At 33.3% G+C, this 23586-nt stretch overlaps 1 protein-coding gene across 1 annotated transcript; it reads right to left on the bottom strand.

Annotated features, from left to right (window-relative positions):
• Positions 1-4532: 4532 nt before the first annotated feature.
• LOAG_16580 (hypothetical protein) lies at positions 4533-19443 on the bottom strand (the record flags this gene model as incomplete). Its single annotated transcript, XM_020449233.1, has 16 exons — positions 4533-4616; positions 5680-5800; positions 6389-6495; positions 6678-6871; positions 7419-7557; positions 8044-8136; positions 8509-8608; positions 8702-9074; positions 9354-9481; positions 12788-12998; positions 16348-16429; positions 17765-17965; positions 18180-18620; positions 18776-18928; positions 19061-19194; positions 19377-19443. The coding sequence occupies 16 exons, from the start codon at positions 19441-19443 to the stop codon at positions 4533-4535; spliced, it is 2628 nt and encodes an 875-aa protein (XP_020307302.1).
• Positions 19444-23586: the final 4143 nt, after the last annotated feature.

The raw sequence follows: 23586 nt of genomic DNA, 5'->3' as shown, positions 1-23586 counted from the left end.
GCATCTCTTGGAAGAGCTGAGACTTTTCGTTAGTTATTCACTTCTTTTGCCTTCATAAATTAGTATATCGAACAAGGTATCACGCATATATTCTACAGTTTCAAATGATGGTTAGACATTTTTAATGAAGCAAAGGGAATTATGAAGAAAATATCAAGAGAGTGGCTGATATCTTTAGAAAACAGGAAGCAGATATGTCTCATTTAGTAGCTGAAAGTAACTAAAGTTCACGTGTCAATATTGGCACCTTTAACATAAAACATTCCAGAAACGAAGGTAATGCGATATTATCCACTTCAAAGCGTTTGCTGTCACTTGGCTTTATTTGTACAATTAAAAAATATCAAAATTCCTCCTATCCTAAAATCACCATTATTACCAAAGGAAGTTTGAAGTACCAAATAGCAAGCGAGCTATGCCACGAAAATCTTTCGCTGAAATAGTAAAATAAAAATCAACTAGGACGTAAAGAAAAATCGCAATAATAATATAGGAATAATTCTTTTATCATTTCCCATTCAGCTTAATGACAATTTATTGTATTATTGATACGGGACTGATTCAAAAATCCATTATCAATATTTGATTTCAAAACATTTTTGTTGATAATATTGACAGTGATCAGTACTGCGATAAGCCAATTGATGAAAGTTGATTACAAGAGAATCATAAGAAATAATGAATTAAGTAATGAATGTATCACATAGATCAATCAGTATTCAAGCTTCTCGAGACAACAAGATATTAAGTTGTTTGCTCCTTGGATCTCTGATTTGACATATGTATGTTTTGAGCCTTCAAAATTGCTGAATTTTCAAGAAAAAAAATTTATTCAAAAACGAATAGCAAATCGGTTAAATATCCAACCTTTATTGGCCACCACCACCTTGCTTCATTCGTGCCTGCGCTTCCTTAATATAAGGTTCCAGAACTCCCAAATGGTAAGCAACACCGAGGCCAATTAAAATGAGCAGAAATAGTATTACAGCTGCTCCCATGTTGAATAGTTTGTTTTTCCTCGATGTGTCCTGTAATTAAGGGTATCTTCCGGAATTTAGGTGAATTAAATGCTCAAGCGAATGGAAGGTTACCAACACTGTCTTCTCTCGTCCACGGATTTTACAAAACCTTTTTCCTAGTTTTTCACTTCGGAAGAACGGTTTCTGTCTCAGGTTATACAACTTATCCAAATACCCCTCGTTAAATGGTTAAATTAAACACTGATTTGCTGGTACTATGTATACTTATTTTATAAGCAAATAATTATAATTGTTAAATTTGCATAGCTTAATTTTATACATTTCGTATGAAAATGTTTAGAATTTTTGATTTTATTCAAATACATATATGCGAATGATAAATTCAAAAAAATTTTCCCATGATAATTCAAATATATGGCAATATGTTCAAACTTGTTGTTAAGGGATGGTTAAAAGTGCCTGAAAATGATTTAGAATGCAAACTTATAATTCCTCTCTTTTACTTTTTGTGAAGCAAATGATAAAATTCACATTTAACAGCTCAACAATCACTCCTTCACCCGAATTCATTTGCCACCAATTACTCATCATTCATTGATGACATTTATTGCGTATCTTTATAGAGGAGAAAGTTTTAAAAAAAGAATTGCAAGCAAAGATGATCGATCTTTCTCATGTCGGATGTTTTGTCTTACTTTATTTACGCAAGCCAATGATTGACTCTGATGTCTTGGAAATCTTGAAAATGAGTAAGTGAATGCGTTTTGCAAAAGATACATTGTTTCATAACAAGTGGCCGTATGGAACTTTCGCTTTAACGGATTCACAGTTGAATTTTGAATGGTGAAAGGCGAACGATTTAAAAAACTAACGGAGATTCTGGTACATTATCAGAAGTAATTAACGGATATGCAATATCTTATTGAACAAAAGGAATAAAAATGACAAACTTTCCCGCTCCTTATTCAAATCATCTTTCTCTTGTGATGTTGTACCATCTGCGGCAATCTGATCATATTTCAGGGAAAGCATAATATCAAACAGTCATTATTATTCCCAACAAAGTTTTAAAAAGAAAATCAAAAAGGAAATCTGTTGATGTAGCTGATAGTGCAAAGTTCTATCAAATACTAATCGCAAAGTTCTATCAAGTACTAATCACTTCATTTTCTGATCTTTATGGGCTATTTTGATGAATCTGACTGGATACGAAAAAATTCCTTGAAAATAACTGGTCACTTCCGATATAATCGTTGACATAATATCAGTTAGAGAGCAGAAATTGTCTCAACAAATTGCCGGTCTAACTATTTACATAAAATGGTTATCCGGAGAAGACAATTCAATTTATCTTCTTCTGATTTGCAATTAACTTTTACAATTTACTCTTCGAAAGCTCCTTGCTATTTGTTACGAAATGATGTTACTGCTAATAACTGATAGTGGAAGCCTAGGTTTACGAATTCTACCTATAATGAGGTCAGTAGCACGAACGCAAAAAGCAAGTTATTCCCGGATAGTACATCCTAATCAATTCTACTAGGTAGTTAGATGAGTTGGGATGCGAACAACAGAATAAATGAACAGAGAAATTACCAATTCCGTTTCAGATAAACTGTATGAAAGAATCAAGATTCGCGATGATAAACCCATAAATCCAGTAGACAGGTTTAAGACTTCAGTATGAGCGACAACGAAATCCCCGAAATGACTGATTTATTTGCTAATTGTGATAGAGAGACTAGAAATCCTGTACCCCACCACCGGATCATTGAAAATTCAGAATACGAGGAAGAGGTGCCACAAACCTCTTCTACTTTTTCTGAAAAATTTTTTATTTTTCAAGGGATTTATTCTAAATAACTTGAAATTACCACAAAATTCAATGGAAAAAAAGCAAGAAACTTACCATAATGAATCTTACTTCTAGCGTCCATGAACAATGGAATGTGAAATTGAGAGTGGATTTAAAGTGGGACTTTCTGTACGAACCAAGAGGGGCATTTCGGAAAAGTTCTAACAAAGTAGACGTACAACTTCAAGTGTCGCATCTTTTTCTCAATTGCTATCGAACATCTAAATTTATTCCGAAGTATCACCTGCCTCAAATAATCCCTTCCTTCTTTTGGAGGAATCTAGAATCTCTAACACAATTTCCCCCCCCCCCCTATTTCTTCTCACCTTTTTGTTTTATCAGATTTCCATACTTATGCGTTTAAAATTTTGTTTATCAACTTATGTGTTTAAAAAAGGAACTGTTCAGCTAAATTATTTTTCAAGCACATATGCCAAAACATCTACAATTACATATATGAAGAAAAATAAAATATCACGAAATAGGCGAGGGGAACAAGATAAATTAAAATCATAGAAGAGGCGTACTAATGTTTCAAATATTTTCTAGAGATTTATAAATACAGAAATCTGCACAACAAAGATTAATTTAAGAAACATCATGCAAAGAAATGAACCACAAAATCTTGGAATTTTTCCCAGAAAATTTTTCGAATCCTTTCTTGATCGAAACTTCGTAAAAATTGATTTCCTATGTAGTCAAGATTGAGAAAGGAAGAAGAAAAATATGACACCAGAATATAGGTAATAAAACATAGCTGTCCAGCGAAACGAAATTTATTTCGATCGTTTGATTATACTAGATGAGTGATATTTCCTGTTATAACTCTTAAGCTGATAATACGCACGGCATACGACTCTACCGAAATTCATCACTGATGTCACTATGAATATGGAAAAGATGATAGAATACTGAAGGACAAATGACATCTACTACTAAGCCAGGAGGAAAAGGTTGATAGAGATTAAAACTTGAACACAATATCTCACTGAACTTCAGCAAAAATTCGAATTCCGAAATTTTCCATCCCCAGATTAGTTTGAAACTATGGGACTTGTGACAATCCATGAAAAGAACAATTTTCAAATCTGGGAAAAGATTTCGCAACTTAATATGTAGGAATAAGAACTAAAGATGCCACGCAAATTGAAGTATTCAAATAAACTTACAAGATGCAAAAAAATGAAGTACAAAAAAAGCTATGAAGTACCACTACAGCACAAGAAAATTGAAATAAGAACAGATGCCTTTCAGGCTCACCGTATTTACAGACGCTAGACGCTAGCATATACATATAAAATTACTAATGTGCAATTAGTGAATATCTTGCAAGTATTTCGTTTTTCCGTCTCTTAAGTTTCCTCGTTTTTCATTTCTGAATGAAAACTGCTAGATCCAAATATAAATCAAGAATTCTAGACGAGTGTTTCGACATACAAATGCTCCCCTGTTTTTGTTTTTTGTTCGTTAAAATCATAGATCTACTTTTGATCTGAAATGAGCCAAAAAAAAATGAGGAGCCAAGTGAGATCATACACCGGAAAATTATAGAATTGAATGACTACTTTTCTAACCTGCTTTGCAATTCGATTAGCATATAACAACATTAAAAATGCAACTTTCAAATGATTCCAACAAAGAAGTAATATATCCACACTGACATTGCATTCTGAGATCAAGGCAGAATTTTGCTCGAATCAAGCATTGCCCACAGTATCATTTGCTTCTGCCTTCGTAATTACTTCTTCAAATATTGCTGTCATACTTTCCAGCTCTTTCTGCTGCAAATATAAAAGTTTATTTTAAAAAGTGAAGGGGAAGCAACGAAAAATCTACATTAAAAAGAATGAAACAAAAAATAAGCAAATAAATCTGCAAAGTATTCACAGTTAAATAACCTTGAATTACGCTAACCGGATATATGGATAATCAGTAATATTATGTATAATTTAAGTCATTTCATATAACACCTGCTAAAGCAACAACCAACATTTATTGCTAGCTTTTAAGTTAGGGTCAAATAGTGGAAGGGCTCCAAAAATTTAATTCAATACATCTTCTAGGTTCTATAAATGTTACGCTTTATTGATAAAAATTGCATAATTATCTCGTCTACCTAAAATTTCATTTCCACTTTTTAAATTTCATTTCTACTTCCCCATCATACAGTTTATCTATAATTTTACACTGCAATAAGCAGCTTTTATATTTATTTCTCCTCAGGTATTTCTCGCTATGATTTCCAATTCCTTGCGCTGCAAATAAAAAGGAACGTGGCAGATTGAACGAAACAAAAATTATGGGAAAAAACTGAAAATGTAGAAAATTGAAATAGCAGCCTGAAATGGAAGTACTATGTGCTCAGAGGGTTTTGAATCAAGTAAAATGGATAAGTGAATGATTATGGATTACAGAACAGAAAATAGCTACCGGATTATGCAAGTTGATAATTCAGAAATTAGTTACTTGCGAAATTAGTGGCACAGAAGAGTTCTAGATTAGATTAAAAAAGTCTTCCCTGTTACACTTAATCAGAACTGGATTAATATCCATCTCCTTGATCATAGGATAAAAGCTCATTCACTTTCGTATGGTTTTCAAATAAATTTAATTTCGACTTCACATTCGAAATTTATTCTACTTGTTAGTGTTTCTCCTTTTCTGAATTATTGCGCAACGAATACATCTGATATAGAAATACACTCTTTATCAATTTAGAAACAGCATAATTATCATATGCAAATTGCATTAGGCCAATTTATATACGCAGATTCTGTCTGATAATCTACTTCAGAAGCAAACACCTCCCATCACCACATTAATTGCATATATATTGCAACTTACTCTAGCTTCCAGACTCACAGTCAAACTGTCGATCTTTGACTCCTGATGTTTCACTTTCAAACGTAAACCAAGTGTATCCGCTTCATGCTGTTTTATCAGTCTCTCTATTTCGCTATTAGCGCTGCAAAATTATCTATTAGCAACAACCTTGATATTGAGATCATAAAAACTTCATATACCATAATCGTGAAGTAATTTGCAACACAAAACTATAAACATTTCATTCAAAAATTAAGTGGCTACAGGAAATTTTTCAAAAGTTATGTCAGAAAAAAAGCAAAGCATTTGGTAAAATTATTCATGTGTATGTAAACTGGTAACTTATAACAAAGTAGTATAGTGTATCATGACAACATGTTTGCTTCAACATCCAAAGAGTAAGTTTACTACTGATGAAGCAATTATATGTCGGAGATAACCTAGCATGTGTTTCTTGAAAAAGGTTTAAGGAAGACATTAGCACTTAACTATTTATTACAATCCATCATTGCTCAGAATATCGACTAAACTAAAGAATTCTATATCATCGCAAAAGATAAAAAAGCCAACTTTCCAAAGTGTTTCAGTTATCTAAACTTGGTAAGTGCATTCCTAACAACTAAAGTTGTTATATAATTCAAATATCAAGTGGAATCAGTTGGCACTGAATAATGATATAAAAGAAAAAAATATATATATGTATATATTTGCGTAGTTAATTAATGCTCACAGATCAAGTTGCTCTTCAGCATTTCTTCGCAGCATTTCAAATTTTTCAACAAGAAGTGAATACCGCCTTGCCATTTCTTCAGATGCGCTTTTGACAATGTCTTCATTCTAAAAATTAGAACTAATTCCCGAAATCTAACATTTAGTGCAAACACTTTTCAATAAATGTAAGCAGATATAGTGAAGCATTACGACTATAAGTCGGCCTTCTGAAAGCAACTCACAATGGCAATTACAAAATCGGTCAGCTAAATTTTGAAAAACTATGAGTAATTAAAAAGAAAGCGTACACGTTTAATTTCAACGCTTGTTTGTCGCAATTTTTCATAACGTCTGAAGAGTTCACTGTAACTTGTTTCTAATGAATTCACTTCTTCTGCCAGCTGATCTCGTTCTTTAAGCAGTTGAGTTACATCATCCGGTGATAAATTTCCTTCCGGTCCTGGTCTACCCACCGATTTTGATTCACCTAAGCAATTTTTCTCTGCAATATCACCATTTGAAGATTTGCGTCACTCTCTGATCAATAAAACAGCCATAAAGTTGAACTGGCAATTCTTTCAAAAATCAACGAATAAACACTGGTTCATTCAGAGCTTTCAAGAAAACTAAGAAAATTCATATTAACAACAGCCACTAGCAATATAAACCACTAATAAATATAAATCAGCAGCAGTATAGATCCAAACAAATAGCGCCAAACACAATGAATCATCAAAGAACTGCTTCTCATGCTGCCAAGCACTAACCACTCCGATCATGTATGGGGATGGTGCACAGCTTACATCCGAAGTTGCGTGTGTTGTTGAATTGGTAGTGGAAATGACATTACCATACCCATTGAGAAGTGACACATATAGTATTAAGTAGGTGAGAGAGAAAAGGGTAAGATGCACTGAACCTACACTCGTCCATAATCATAATAATGCTATTAACTGTGTTGAATTTTTGTGAAAAGTGTAAAAAGCATACCAACTTTACCTTCCTCCGACGATCTTATCCAATCATCAAAAATAATCAAAATTTCTCACCATCAGAATTTTTCTTCTTCAGTTCTTCCACAAATTCTTGCACAAGTTTTTCATACTCCGCCATAGCTAATAATCGTTCGGCAGCTTTCTGTTCCAGTGGTTCATTACGCTTCTGCTCATGTGCAAGCAGTTGAGTTAACTGAAAACGGTCTGTAATACAATTCACTAAATCAATTTCCTTCAAGTGAGAAGTCTTTAAAATGACTGTAAAAGATTTGTTGGATCGCATATTTGCTAAACTGCGATTTATAGTTAAAATGGAAAAAAAAAGTGTTCATCAACTGGTAATTAAGCTTATCAACTAATTTAGTGCTTACTGCCTAGCAACAAACAACGAATAGACAATGTTCACTACCCTAAGAGTTATAGCTTAGGGGTAATGCTCATTAACAGCTAATCATTAATTAAATCCAGAAAATTATGTTTATTAATACTCACAAGTCACATTGGAAACACAACAGAAAACGAATAAATCTGAAACAGACATATTTAATTCGAACATATTCTCAAATAATATCGATCCACCTGTAGCATTCGGTCTACAGGTGATCCCTTCATAGAAGATCCGCCATTCATCTTCATATAACATTATAGCAGATCACTTCATTAAAATCCTTTATTTAACCTTTTCATTTTTGGCAGTCCATTCTTTTTCTCTTGTAGCAACAATAGCTTGCACACGTCGTACAAGTTCAGCAGCAGGATCGTCTGAGTTCATCTGCAATTAGTTCTTCCTCGGTCTCAAATCATGCTACGGACTTGAATCAGTACATTACGATTTTCCTCTACCACAATCATTCTTTAATTCCTATTAACATTTTCAGTAAGCAATTAAATTAAATTTATCTTAAATATTGTAGAAATTTCTATAAAGAGAAAGAACTGTAGAATTTCTATAAAGAGAAAGAACTTACCCACCTTTGTTAAAACAGTCAAGAAATGTGACAGAAATGGACAGGAAGCAAACGCTTTCTTAACAAGACAGGCATTCTGAACTAGGAAAATAAAATGTGTTCTTGTTTACGGACTAATGATACGACATTTTCCCTCAAGAAAAACTAGAGTGGATGTTTCAAGAAAACACAATTACCTGTTTGACTTCATTGTATGCAGCTGTTATATCGAGGCTTACTTGACTTTGGACAGTGACGGTTCGCTGTCGTACACGCTGTGAAGATTTTCGTCCTCCCCTAAAAAACCAAGCAAAATTGATTCGCCAAAAATCTTTCTTGTTTTAAATAAAAATTTTGCGAACCTTTGTCCCTTTATAGTAGATTATTCACCTCTGGGGATTTTCAGGATTGTGAGGATGACTCTGTGCAGTTGCAACATTAGGAACGATAGCAGGATTTATGTTAACTGGAATACATGGAATGATATTTGGTGGTACCACTGTTGGTTGTGTTACAATCCTCATTGGAGCTACTGTGGTTGTAGGTTGTTGTTGCTGCTCCAATTGAGTAATTTTCGGAATGGATATCTGCTGTGGAACAGAATTTGATGTCGTAATTTGTTGCTCCATCGGCCTTTGTGGTAGAGCTTGCTGAATTATTTGTGAACGTGGTGCAGTTGCTGACTGCTGTCCCAATATCTGAGGCGGCTGTGATAGAGCATCGCTTGCAATACCGGTTACAGATGCTGGAGGAAGCGGTTGACCTGAAGTTGCGGAAGTATTTACTTCTGAAAATGAATATATTTCAACACTACCACTATAAATTAATATTTTCGTAGAATCTGTTTAAATGAAACTGGATCTTCTAAGTGTAAAACTCTTTTTTTGATCAAAGTTATTCTGGCTTTCAGAATGATGCGTCGATATTACTATAATGCGGTTGTAAATCACATACACATAGCGTATGAAGAAATATTGTTGCACTTCCGAAACATTGATGACCACTCCAAAGCTCGAACTAAAACACAAACAAAAAATTTTACCTGTATTAGTAGCAAGTATATCTGCAGTTGTAGATTCTGAGTCAGTTTTCGAGAACGGCGTAATGGTTGCTTCTGGCAACTGTTGGGCTCGCATTTTTGATGGACGTGTAATCGTTCTTGAATCTATGCTGCAGAAAAATCCTAAGATGAGAGACTACACAGAGTCATCATTATCCCCGAATACTTTTTAAAAAAACAGGAAAAGAAGTTTCCCAATAAGATTCGAAAAGTAGGAAAAAAACATAACAAGAATGTAAACAACAATCCTACTATCAACAACACAAGTAATAGAAAAACATTAGTACTCTATCCATCTAACAAACAGTTGATAATAAATTATGAATATTCAGATAAAAGGTCAATCTTGATTGCTTCGCAGAAAAAAAAATTTCAATAATGAATTAAAACAACTGAACCAAATAATTCATAAAATCCCATTCATTGAAAACACAAAAATTCAAGCATTTAACAGGCATAAAAAAAATGCAACAATACAAATTAATGATGCGTATGCCTTTTCCGTTAATGTCACAGCGGGCGAGAAATATGGAATAAAATGAGAAGAGTTTGAGAAAGCGAATGTCAACTCCCATCAACCACGCAGCCATCAATGAATCGGAGAATGAACTCAACAATATGATGTAATTATTTACTCCAAAAATTTTATGAATTGTCACACCAAGAATATGCTCTACGTAAGTAACATACTATGAAATATCTGACATTTAATTTGCAACGTAACTTCCAAATGTTAACCACCGATGATCTACCATATACTACTTTTCAAATTTATTACATTTCTATGCTTAATATTTAAACTCTGCAGGAATAAACTAATTTTATTACAAAAAGTATATTGCATAATCAAAAAATGAACTTGTATGTTTTTGAATATTTAGTGAGCAACAAGTCGATTAATCGACATATTAATTATAGTATAACTGTTTATTTCGAGAAAGAACTGTTATAATATGAATCAGGACACTGCAGCCTAGGTAGTACGAAAGTCACCCTGACTCACAGACTCTGAATAACAAGTCCCAGAGACCAACTTTTTACTTTCCATCATGATCGAGTTTGAGAGTTCTAAAAACAAAAGAACAAAGACAAGTAAAGCGTAAAAGCAAAAGTTAAACGTTTGAAGTCTTCGATCTTGTTCTAAAAAATACTTTCAATCCCCCCATCCGAATATTGAAATGTATTTCATTATGCGACAAGCATATAAGTTCCAGAGATAGAAACGGTAGTGGGGAAGTGGCCAGTGAGAAGTATCACTCTAACATCCACCACGCTAAGCCAAGCTGCTATTTGTATTCGTGTCATTTTTTTGCGCACCCTTTGAAATTCCAATTGCTTTAAATTTTATTTATCGGTTGAACTCTTTCTTTTTTATTCAAATTCAACTCCGTGGAATAGATATGGTAAAACACATGCAAGCCATGACATAATACAAATCCGACATAAAGTCTCCATATTCTTTGCTGCTAAACTTCATTCTTCCTTACAACCCTTATAAAATCTGTGTTAATTTCGAACGAACTAAATTCAGGGAATGTTAGTATTATTGCCTTATTCCAAGATTACCATCATCATCTAAGCCTTGAAATAATACTACCCTTTGCATCTGATGATGCTGCCAAAATTCGAAACGTCCAATGCATAATTTATACATTATTTCGCACTAGAATTTGAAATGAACATTTGCGACATTTAAGAACATTTCATAAATGACATAACTGAAAACAGAATTTGAATAACTGTCGAATAGACTTGCAAAATTATTTGTGAGCATTAGAATATATACATCTTCTAGCACTTTCTCAATCACTAAAACTCATTTCCTACTTTTTTCCTCTGATTCGACGTTAAAGTACAGGGACTAAAAAAAAAAAGAAAAAAACGTTAGCAAAGTTTTAGAAACATCATATACGGTTTAAAAAGAACAAAAGTTAAATCACACATGCCGAGAAAGAAACGGATAAAAGGATTAAGAGAAAGATTGATATTATCGATAAACATAAGTTAATTTGATAGTACATGAGATCTTCCAGATAATATACTCGTATAAGCACATACTATTCTCAGATGAATGCCTCAGATGAATCAATATCATCATAATTAATTTCTACTGAGTTCATTATATCACAATTAATACTAATGTTTGATAAAAACATGCGAGTCGTGATAACATGCAAAGCTTGGTAAGCAAAGAAATAAAGCAAATTCAAGATTTCTGCAACCGATTATCGGTCATGTGTATTCTGCCTGACTGAAATCTTCGCTTTAGTAGTAAGAATTGGTAACTGGTAAGAACGGAGGAGCCCAACATTCATATGGTATATGACTAACATAATGAACGGTGCAGATCACTGCAACAAAAACCCAAGGATTCAAAACGTAAAATTAAGTGAATCCGCAGAAATTTTTGAAGTTGAATACTCTAAATACACAACATTGTTCTGTTAAACTTTACATAACTTTTTGCAAATACTTTTTTCTAGCAATCAAAATATGCCAAACTATCCTCAAGAAAGATAGAGGGAAATACCTACAAAGAGAGAACGAACCTGTTATTCACTTCGTCAAATGAAATCCCAAATACCGATAGACTTAAGCAGACATATATAGCCAGAGTTCTGAGGACAATAAAACAGCAAAGTAATTGGTAATGTATTGCAGGAATTTATGACACAAATTTTGATGTACAAAATAATAAAGTAGTGGAACGAAGAAAAAAGTTAGAGTAAAAAGCGCAGTAGGAATATAATAATCCGAATTGAATGTTTTGATCTCGACGAATCTTCCAACAGCTGTCTCACTCTCATAATTCTTTAAAACATATGTAATTCAGAAGGTTAATCCAGATTTCTACAGTGGAAATATATCTACGGAAAATATCTACAGAATTCATATTCCTAACATTGATACCTCGTATTCTTATCGGAATATTTGGGGTTATTCATTTTGCCAAAAAACCTGTTCTTAAGCATAATTCTAAGTTACCTTTTCTCAGTAGCTATAAAAATTATTGTAATCAGATTTGAAAATCTTTCACAAATTCTTGGATTCTATACAAAGGTTAGTAAGACCCTTGAACTCCGTCTTAAAAAGCCTAATATGGACAACACTGACTGCAATGGTAAACGATATTGCCTCTCTAGTTGAAGTTCGAATCTAAGTTCAAACGAAACGCTGAGCTGAGACCAAATGCTTGTATACACAGAACCACAAACAGACACATCCCTACTTTCATACACACTTATAAGTGCCAAGAACATTTTCTTGGCATCTTATTCAACAAAACTCGAACTATGCACAACACTTTCACAAAATCCCGTTCCCACTTTCACTCCTGCATAATTTAGTAATAAAAAATTCATTAATTTAATTTGAACACTAACTTTCCCAAATTTTTTACAAAAACTTGAACCAACCTAGGTGTTGGCCTACGGGGTGTTTCAAACTGCGTTATCGTTGGTTTAGGTTCATCAATTTTATATGATATCCCTTCAATAAAATTTTGCCTTTCTTCGGGAACTGTGTCCAATGACATCTCCATACTTTCCAGTTTTTCCATTTCACTTCCCGCCATCAACAACATTCCAGCCGTTTTATTGGGCTCCTGTTCTTTTGCAACTATTTCATCTGAAGAAAAAAAATGATTTTTAATATGAATTTGCTATTGTCAGAAAGGAAAGTTCTGAATTTTCCAACAGTAATTTAAATCATTTAGCTTCTCTCAAATTCTCTGAAATTCCCAACAACAGATCCCCACAAGTCATGCAACTATTTACAACCATTATATAAGGGAAAAGAAAATAAATTTGGTAACCGGCAAAGCAAGACAAAAACGTTATCATCTAAAATCTACTGCCTCTTCCACCGCCAAACAACAAGTGAGTGATTATAGATATTGATCACAACTCGTGATCAAGATCTGATTATCCCGAATCTTTAGAAGTTCACTCTTAACTAGATATGTATCAACATCTAAACAAAGACATTTCAGTCTGTTGCATACTGATAGTCTCCTTTTCCACCTTCTTTCAACTAATTATTGAGCATTAAGATTTCAATTCGACAAATTCTTAAATCAATTTAATAAGCAGTACTAGAAAGCTGTCTTCTCTTCGTTCAACATTATTTTGTAATATGTCTAAATCCTACTAGTATCTTATGCTTAGTGATCATGCGAAAAGTTTGGATTTTGATAAGACCTGACAATTTAAGGAGGAAAAATTAAGATGGATTCTTTAGGAAAGTAAAGGATACGTTTAAATTTCAAAAAGAAATTACAGAATTGCTTGGTATAACTGACATAGTATTAACTCCAACTTACATTCTTTCTTCTTTTTGCCAAATAATTTCATAACAGAAACTACAGCTGACCCAGTTAGTAGTGGCATTTTCAGTCGTTCAATAAATTTTAAAGATAGATTAAACTTATATATAAATGGCAATATAACACAAATACGCAAAAATAATACACTTAATATACGCAGATTGTATCAATACGTACATTTCGTGTATGTGACCACATATACATAACGAATATTCACATAGAGGGAGAGTAATATTAATTGGAAATTAAATGCTATCTTTCTCAAGTACAGGGTTGGATTATTCTCTACTTTCTTCCCCCTATCCCATCTTATTTCTATGGTTAATGTTATCTGTATGTGGAGCAGAGCACCGTAGTATGGTTGTACATCAGAACGGTATCAGCGGAGTGATGTGACTGAACGATACGTTAGAAAGATATTATAGTGTGAAAAGATGCCATTTAACAACAAGTGTACATTGTAAAGACTAATAAATATAGTTGGAACTGAAGTAAAACTTGAAGAAATCATTACAGTTCCTTAATTTTCGCCGGTATCAGTGTATACCATGCAAACCATGCAATAACGATAGGATATAGAAAATTAAAGACGCTCAAATAAGCTATCATAAAAGGAAAAACAAAAAGAGGGACAATCAGGCGAAAATTTTATGTGAAAAGTAGTTCTAAACGAAATTCGTCAACAGTCGACCATAAATCGTAACACAGTTGGGCATGGTCAGATTTGTTACACAATAACATGCAAACAAAGCAGGGAGTGGGGTACTGAAGCCATCGATACTCTTGCTTCCCGCCCATCATCACATCATCATTTATTACAAGCAAAGCAGAATTCATCTCGGAATCACTTTTGTTATATCTGATTTTACGGCACACCAAGAACTTTCTTTTTTGCACAACTGTAATAATTTTCACCTTATGCTAAAATAAATGTACCAAAGGGACCAGGAAATACATAGGCTATGTCTATATATTTCTCTTCTTCCCGGCTTTTTTGACACATTTATCAAATTACTCTGGATTTGGAAGAAACCAACCAAACTGAAACTAGCATAATCCATGCAGTCACTCTCTGCGTTTTTCATAAGTTTTCCCTAAATTTCCCAAAAAACTAGGATTTCCCATAAGTGGCAACTAATGATGATGAAAACAAAATCGTCATACGTCGAATTAGTCCAATCTTTTCCCTATCTTTGATTAGCTCGAAAAACAACTATTGCCGTTAAGTTCACTTCAATCCTGCTACAACTTGAATACACGAATCACTCCCCTCTTGCTTATTCATTCATCCTATTTATTTATAACGGAATAACGAAAGAAAAGTCACCAACAACTGCTCCGGTCCCTTTTTTTCAGGACATTTCGTAATCATTGAAAGATACAAACGACAAGTTACCAAAGATAATTACCTGAAACTTAACGAAATAAAAAGATTTGGATGTAGTCCCATCGAGTTATCTACTTGAAAGGCTATATGTGACATTCAAATTCAATTGTGCTTTAAATATCACTTTATATCGCTAATGATTTCTCCTTTGCTATAAGTGTACATCATGTATTATTGCTAAGTAAAAACATATTACAAATGGCCAATGACTTCGTGAAAACAGTGCCTTTGCTTGATATAAAAATATTTTTTGTAGTTTTCTGGAATCACCAAGCAATTTGACCATATATTCGAAGATTCATCTCAGGAACTCATGAGTATTAAAACCAGCGTGAAGCCCTTTCTACGCAATTCGGAAGATTAATAAATCAGTATATCAAAGAAGTGGAAAGAACAGAAAGATGGGAAAAGGATACACAACATTTACCACAGAATTGGATCAATTTTTGTGATAACTATCTGCTGACTTCAAATAAAAAGAATTCTTCTTGGAAGTTGGTAAAATTAAAAACTGAAACTAAAAACCGCATAATATTATCTTTACCATATTATGGCTACCACAACTCCTAATGTATGTATTCCACGCTAGCCCTTTAAAAGTACCTCATAGCTGCAACAGATTCTTTTAGACTCAACTCTTTTAGAGTAATTTAGTGATCATTTCTTTAGCAGTGATAAGTTTTTTAGCAAGCAGAACTTTCTTTTACAGCTGCTAGTAGCCGCATGAACTTCACAACTTACGTTTTTAGGTTGACAAGTTAGAAGTTTTGTAGTGCTCGTTATAACAACTATTTCGTCGATAATTTTTCTTTGCTAGTTAGAAATGATCGTTCCTGCTTTTCTAAACTCTGATGATCCAAAAGAACAGTTCTGATCAGATGATTTACATCTTTTTTTTGTCTAAGTGATATCTCTCGTAAAACTAGCGTTACAAGTATACGTGTAATAATTACATTAGTAGTTTTACATCCCACACGAATTTTTATTTGTTCGTTTGGAAAACTATGTTTTTTCCCCCCGGAATCATCAAAGCTCTCCCATCGGGATTATTACGATTTGTATAACGGTAATTAGCATAGTTAAACACCCTTGACAGTCTTACATATCTCAGTGGGAAGAAGTTCCGTACACACTTCGCTCATCCATCTCTTCCGAAGACAACTCCATATTTATGTCCATTATTCAAGGTGCACCAGCCTACCAGTACAATCCGTTACCAAAGAGATTTAATTAAAAACAAGGCCTAACATTAAAAAAAAACCTACTACTGTTATTTCTTTCCATAACACCAGATTTAACAGTTTTTGGAATCCGTGGTGTTCCCGTTGCTGTGCCACCGAGAATTACCTGAAACACAGGAGCAAATACCAGATTTGAAATTTGCTAAAATTTTAAACTTACGATACACTGAAAAAATTCTGCGCAAATTACAAACTGTAAATTCAAGAAGACCAAATAAAACTGTGAATTAATCTTTAGCATTGTTAACAACAAACACATATAAATCACAATCATTATTACTGTTGTCATCATATTATTGTTATCACTGAAATGTCAATCCTATTTACAGCAACAATTACGATGGATGTGATGTTCTAACCACCGTAATTAAAACCAATAGCATCAAACATGAAGTGGTATTCCGGATGTGTCATACCACCCAACCGCATCACATCCTGTCTTGATCACAACATCATTTATTACTACTGAATTCTACTCTTTCACCCCTCCTTAAATTCCCTCACCGTAGGAGAGTGGACATATCAAAACCTCTTCTCACTGTAGTAACTAAATATCCGAGAAGTTATGTCAGATGTCTTTGGTCGATGACACGAGTAACATTAAAAATGTCATCTTAACTTTCAATAGTGCTAAAAAACGGATGGGAATAAGTAATTCTCAATGAAATAGAACAAGTCCTGTGAATTCTCTTGACTGGCTCCATTACATGCCTGTCCTTGTGGAGGCTTAAAGTATTCCACTTCATTCATTTGTCACATAACTATCATTTTACGTTCAATCAGGTTTTCTGCTTCTTGAATTCATTTATGCAACTAAAATGAACAAATCAAATATCGCCACTATTCCATATATTCAACATACACACATCTTTTGTATTTGAATTTCACAAAAAGTGAAGAAAAATTTTTTTTCAGTTTAACTATTTGTGGAATTTTAATTGGAAGAAAGAAAAAGCAACCTGTAGACAACGTCCGCGTTGCCATGAATGAGTAAAGAGGAAAATCCCATATGTAATTTATGGACTAGCCTAAATTTGACACTCATGAAACGATTGTACGCTGTCGATGATTGCTGTATTTTCATCAATCACTCTCTTCTCTTCATCATTTTAGCTATCACCTTTTTGTCTTCATTCACTGCTAATAGCATTGTAACAATGTTTCTTGCAATTCTATCAATCCCTGCTGTTTTCTCATCTATCTCAAACTTTTTCAACTTCAGTCATCGCTATAATTGCAGTATATGATTATTGAAAAATTTGTTTCAATCACTGCTATGCATACAGTCAAACGAGTCCCTTCAAGTTGTGCTTCCCTTCAGAAAGTATATCGTTTACCACGCATTCTCTAGATCATTCCGATTTTCTTCCACTTGCCCAATTCTAATTAAATTAAGCTTTTCTGAAACATCGCATTTTGGACAAATTTAGAATGAACCAACCTCATCTGAATAATTATGTATCGTAGAGTTTTTGCTTGGAATAGATACCAGATTATCCAATGCTTCGGGTATTGTAGCACGTATCTGCGCCGCATCTGGTTTTAAAGTTTCAGATGATGTCTGGGCTGGAATTGGTGGCGATGTTTGGGTCTTGGATGATTTCGAGGAGGATGACGGAAAGGATTGTTGTACTTGGACTTGCTGCAAAAGTTTCACTTGTCTACTCGGCATTCAATACAAGTTGAGTATCTAAAGAAGAGGCGGTGATTTTTGAGCTTTTGTATATTATTCTCTGAAACTGAAGCTTTTGCTTCATTTGTGTCTATACGGGGATAGCGAAACATCTCTAATTTCTCCCTGAAACGCTACGGTTTTTATGGTAAGTTATGGAAGTGAATGTCTGTGTAGTTATTACCGGCGCTGCAGCCGCAGATTTTGACTCAATGTTCTGTGAAGGAGTGTGAGTTGGTTCAGCAGGGAGAAGCTGAACAGGAGAAAGTTGAATTGAATTGACGTTTGATACGATCGCACAAGAGGATGGATCAGTAGTTTTACTTGAAGCTTTGGACAAAATTCCGCTAGAAAAGGGTTTAAATAATGCCTGTTTAAGGGGAATTTTACAAAGAAGAAATTCAGAAATCAAAGCGTTGAATGAGGTATTGGTGGTAACAGGTCTATCGAAAATTCGTGCATTTGATTCTTGCCTTGAATTATTTTGACTGCAAGCTTCAGAAACCACATCGACCTCGCTTTGGTTTGATATATCAGTCTTTCCATTCAGTTGAATTGTTTTGTTTGTAAGAATCTCTAGTAAATTTGTATCAGTTACTATTGTCATTTCCGCAATTGTAATTCCCTGTAAAAGGGAGGTTGAAAACATTTTTTTTCTAATAAAAAATTGGAGGAAAAAATTCTGGATTATTTATTACTCGAGAAAAGAGGATTTACTGTCCTTGTAAAAAAGAATAAACTTAATGCAGTATGCCACTTTGCGCGAGTGAAGCCACATACAATAAAGTCAAACATTAGTCGGAAAAATACTGCTGACAAACTGTATTTTCTAAGTCGGGCAATTTCCGACCCCAAACAGATAACTCCTTCACTTCCCTTTGCATCACTTTCGATTTCATATGTTAAATCCCTAATACCTCGCTTTTGCTTTTCCTTAAATCATCACACTGTTCGTCAATACTGCATCTATTCAACTGAAAAATCACGAACTTATTAGACATTTCTTCAAATTTTTTTCCACCAATACCCGTTTTATCAATTAATAAAAAACCGTGTAAAATTTACATTTTCATCCGGTAAATCAGCATTGTTGGATTCATTGCTATCAGCAGCTTTCACCGACACGAACGTTAATCGCCTCTTCTGTTTTTCCGCTTGAATTGGCTCTTCCAACGACTTCCCGTCCGTTTCTTCCCCATCTTTTTTTGTAATATTTGTTAACAGTTAGAAAAGCACTCATAAGATAATTCTTAAATGCAGGTAATAGTACTTTTAATACATATAACTGAATATTAGGCACAAATATCTCAAATGGAAGTCATTTCTATTATTATATAAAAATAGTTGCACAAGTGAAATGAGAAACTGAAGTTAACTTTACCGCACGTAGAGCAGTTACGAGATATAGCGTATATTTCAGTGGATGAATCTGAGTGTGATGACGACATCGCAGTCACAAATTCATTCGCTGGCAATGGCAATAACTAAAACTTGTAGGAATTGACGGGGATTATTTTACATAACATACGCGACATCTTGGATGGAAACTTGGTCACACTGGTAAACAAATTTGTAATGAGATTGAAAGAAACGCGTGTATAAGTGAGGAAGTTAACTCCAGTTATAAATACCAATTCGTCATTGCAAATCCATAAATATTAGTTTCAGTAAAATCAAATCTAGTGCATTCATATAGGAAACGAAATTGGACATCTCTTACTATACTGTGATGCAGAGGTAAATAATAGATTGGTAATCTGCCGCATGATTAATGAGAAGAAAAAAGTTTGGGATTTCAAAAAGCAAAAGAAGGACAGTTCGTGAATGAGGTGAAGAGTCTCTAAAACTTTCAGATGCCTTATTTCTTTCTCATCACACTTTCTCTCACTTTTATATTGTTCTCGTCCTGGGCCTTCTATTATTACAAAGCAATAAATTAAATGACCCAGAATTATATGTGCGAAATTGTCATTCAAAAAGTAATGGAAATTACAATTACGAATAGAAACTGAACATTTGAAATGGGACTGAAAATAAAATTCAACGGTGAGGTGAGGTGAGGAAATTCTAAACTAATCCGAACACTAAAAAGTCTACTGTTTATGTGTCTTCGTGGGTTATTGACCTTAAAATTGGACCTTGAATTAGGACAAGCTATTGTTGATCGTATCTTGATAACAGGGTAGATACACCTCATGACTAAAATCTACTTCTTATATGAATAATCTCAACCAACCTGCAAGAAAGTGGAGCGTGAATCGGGCGAAATGTGGAGATAGTCTGAAACGGATAGGTCTAGTAGGATTGGCTTCTGACCACATTTCAATATCATCACATTAAGAAACTCAATGTCAAGCATTGAATATGTTACTTTCACATTCTTCCAATAAACTCAGATCAAATGGCATTACTTAGTAAATTTATCCGAAAATCATAATTTGCTGCAAATAAGAAATTAAAAATCATCATCTAATTACAATAGCCACTGAAAATAAAATCAAACTAAAATGATTACAAAGAAATTAAAAACATTAACTTCGAATTAAAATCACCATATTTCTTCTGCAATAATGTTGCAAGTGAAGAAATAACTTTGTTTAAGTAGTTCTATTGATTTAAGTTTCTTGAAACAAGATGAAGGACAAAACGATGAAACATTGATGCTGGATATCACAAGAAGTAACAAATAGCTCTTATACTGTAAAGTCAATGCAAATCAAATATGGAAGTTTACTTTAATTACTTGTCAAATCGAAAAAAGTTGAATGTTCATCCTCATCCGGAGCACCTACAAATATCATAACAAAGCAACAGACCAAATAATAAGTTAGGTATTGGTTTGTGAATAGGACATGATGTAATTCTAACAAAAAAATAAAACTAACAATGCAGTAAGACAGGGTGCTATGCTTTGAAAACATCAATTAGAACCAGTTCCGCTTAACTTCTTCAAGTAGAAAAAAATAGAAGTATGAAATTTCGAGAAGGAATGCTCTTCTCAGCGTGTCTGTAAAATATACTTGTGATACATACAACAAAAAGAGGTGTAAAACAGAGATCAGAAAGTAGAAAGTTTGTTCGACCCTTTTGATTGTCGAGAAATCAATGAAATTGTCAAAAGCAATGTAGTCAGTTCTATCCAGTTTAGATTATTTTCTTGTGATAAGCCAATAGTTAAATATCTAAGGAGAAGAATGAAAAGTCCAGAAATGATTTCTTCTTTTTCTTTCATATTATATTTCCCTTCCTTTTTTGCTACCAATGTATCGCTTTTCGCATTTGTTTGTTTTGCTATGTTTAGTCAATTGTATCAGTTCGCACATTTGTTCTAATTACTCCTCTCAATACAATGAAAAGTCTGTAAATGTCGCATGTCTCCTCTATGAGACACATATGTACGGATGAAATAAATTACTGATTTATTCATTCCTTTTATAATGATTAAAAGAAATCTTTCCGGTTCACTTCAAACTCATTTCCATTTCGAAGTACTGTTCTTAAATTTCCATAAAATTACGCGAAGTTAGTTGATATTTTGGATTAACCATTCAGAATCATTGCAACGCGTACACCAATAATAGCATCAATCCTCGACAAATGGAATTCATCATATTCTTCGATCTTTACAACTAACTATGAAAAATAACTGCTAAACTTCCCAAACATAAAAATGTTTCATTTCTCCTAAATTATTGTCTCTTCTATTTACTGTTTCATGCTTTGTTAACCGAAATAAATAAAAATAATGAGTTAGTAAACAGTTACGAAATATGAAGTCAGACTACAGTCATATTTTCATAACATTAGAATAATGGTTTCCAGATTCGAATTTCTGTATTTTTTCTTCTAGATTTCGGCGGTTAAAAATAAAATACATCAATTGTCCAATTGGCAATCAAAATGTGTGATATAAATAAAACTTTTCTCAAATGTCTGCACTAATTGTATTGTTAGTATTCCTTACTGTTTTATCAGTTTTATTGAAATGAAAAACTAATTTGACATTGGAATTTTGTTAAAACCTGAAGGACTGCAATGGATTTAGAAAATTTTTCTTCCGTACGCTTGTCACTTATATTCGCTGTTAAAGATTAAAAAGCAAGTAATAAAAAATTCAGCATAATCAGTCAAAGTATTGAAGTTATTTATTTACCTGAAAGTATCGAAGTAACGTCAACAGTTAATCAGTGAATCGACTGAACGAAACGGTTAGCAGTTTATGGTAAGCCTAAGGAAAACGATGGCGTAGTTTGTTCAGCAATCACACAAACACCATAGATAATGTTTTCAAGAACGTTTGGGATCTACATTTGCTGCGGAATCGGCAGTCCTGCCTTGCCCTAAGCGAGCATATCAATATTGATACATTGATATAGCGAGCACATCAATATAAATGCTTTATCATATTATCAATTAGATTTACAGTTTACCAGTTGTTTCAGATATTTGTAGTTTCCACTGTTTAGTATCTACAGGTAGAGAGCTCAGTAAGAAAGTCTTTTTTCCATTCCTTTTTTTTATTCATTAATTGTCGATTTGGTTCTTAACTACTCTTACTATTTAAAGCATAATTCACTTTTGAAAATTACTGAATAGTATAACTTCAAGGAATTTTAATCGTGAATATATTGCGATGAATATATTGCAATGCTCTTTGGTAGAAAAAATAAAAAAGAACCACTGAGCAAATAATGAAGCATGAGGGAATTTTCACGAAGCTTCAAATATTTAAAATGATGCTTGAAATCAAAGTTTGAGCTCCAATTGGAAGTTGATTTTTGCATAACGGGTGAGAAAAAATCTAACATTCAATGCTTTATTTTGAAAATTTGTTCCAATTTTATTTTTAGCATAAATATCCAAATTCGAGAACCAAAATTAATTCTTGCAGGGAAGGTAACTTTTCGCCGGCTGAAAATGTGATTGCACGTCTTCATGATAACATCATTGGAACAGAATGTTACACACGTTGTTAAATCGATATTTTCGAGATTATGTTCCATGATTTTTCTCATCATTCGCTGATCTTTAAATCATTTAAGCAAATTTGATTTTACTAAACCATTTTGAAGTAAATTCAGTTCAATTTATTTAAATTTATTTCAGAAGTCAGCCCATTTCTCCTTCAACAATCCGACTAATAATTCCAACTGTTCAATTTAACTTAATTATAGTTTTGTTAATACACATATATTTTTACATTTATCACAAAAGTACCAAAGCAATAAACTACTTACGGAACCCATGATTCTCTTGAAGGCTTAGATTTAGAGCACTCTGTTACATCTACTGAGAATTAGAAAAATCCTGATTTGATAGTAACATGAATATTACCGACCAACACAATCGGAAACTTTTTTTTGGATTTCCACAGATACCGGGATGTTAGATTTGTTGTTAGTTTGTTATGTGGGACCGACAGTTTTGCGAAGTTACCCCAAAATATTCCAAACTCTCGAGGTTTTCAATACAAATTGTAAATTATTTTAGGCCCAACACTAGAAAATAGTTTCTTGGATGTTCATTGAATAATAAATAATAATAATAATTAACAATAATAATAATAATAGTAATAATAATAATTAATAATA

Source organism: Loa loa (assembly GCF_000183805.2).
Source record: "Loa loa unplaced genomic scaffold supercont3.8, whole genome shotgun sequence".
NCBI classification, from domain to species: Eukaryota; Metazoa; Nematoda; class Chromadorea; order Rhabditida; family Onchocercidae; genus Loa; species Loa loa.
The sequence above is the reverse complement of the archived record's forward strand: the minus strand, read 5'-3'. Positions and strand labels throughout refer to the sequence as shown.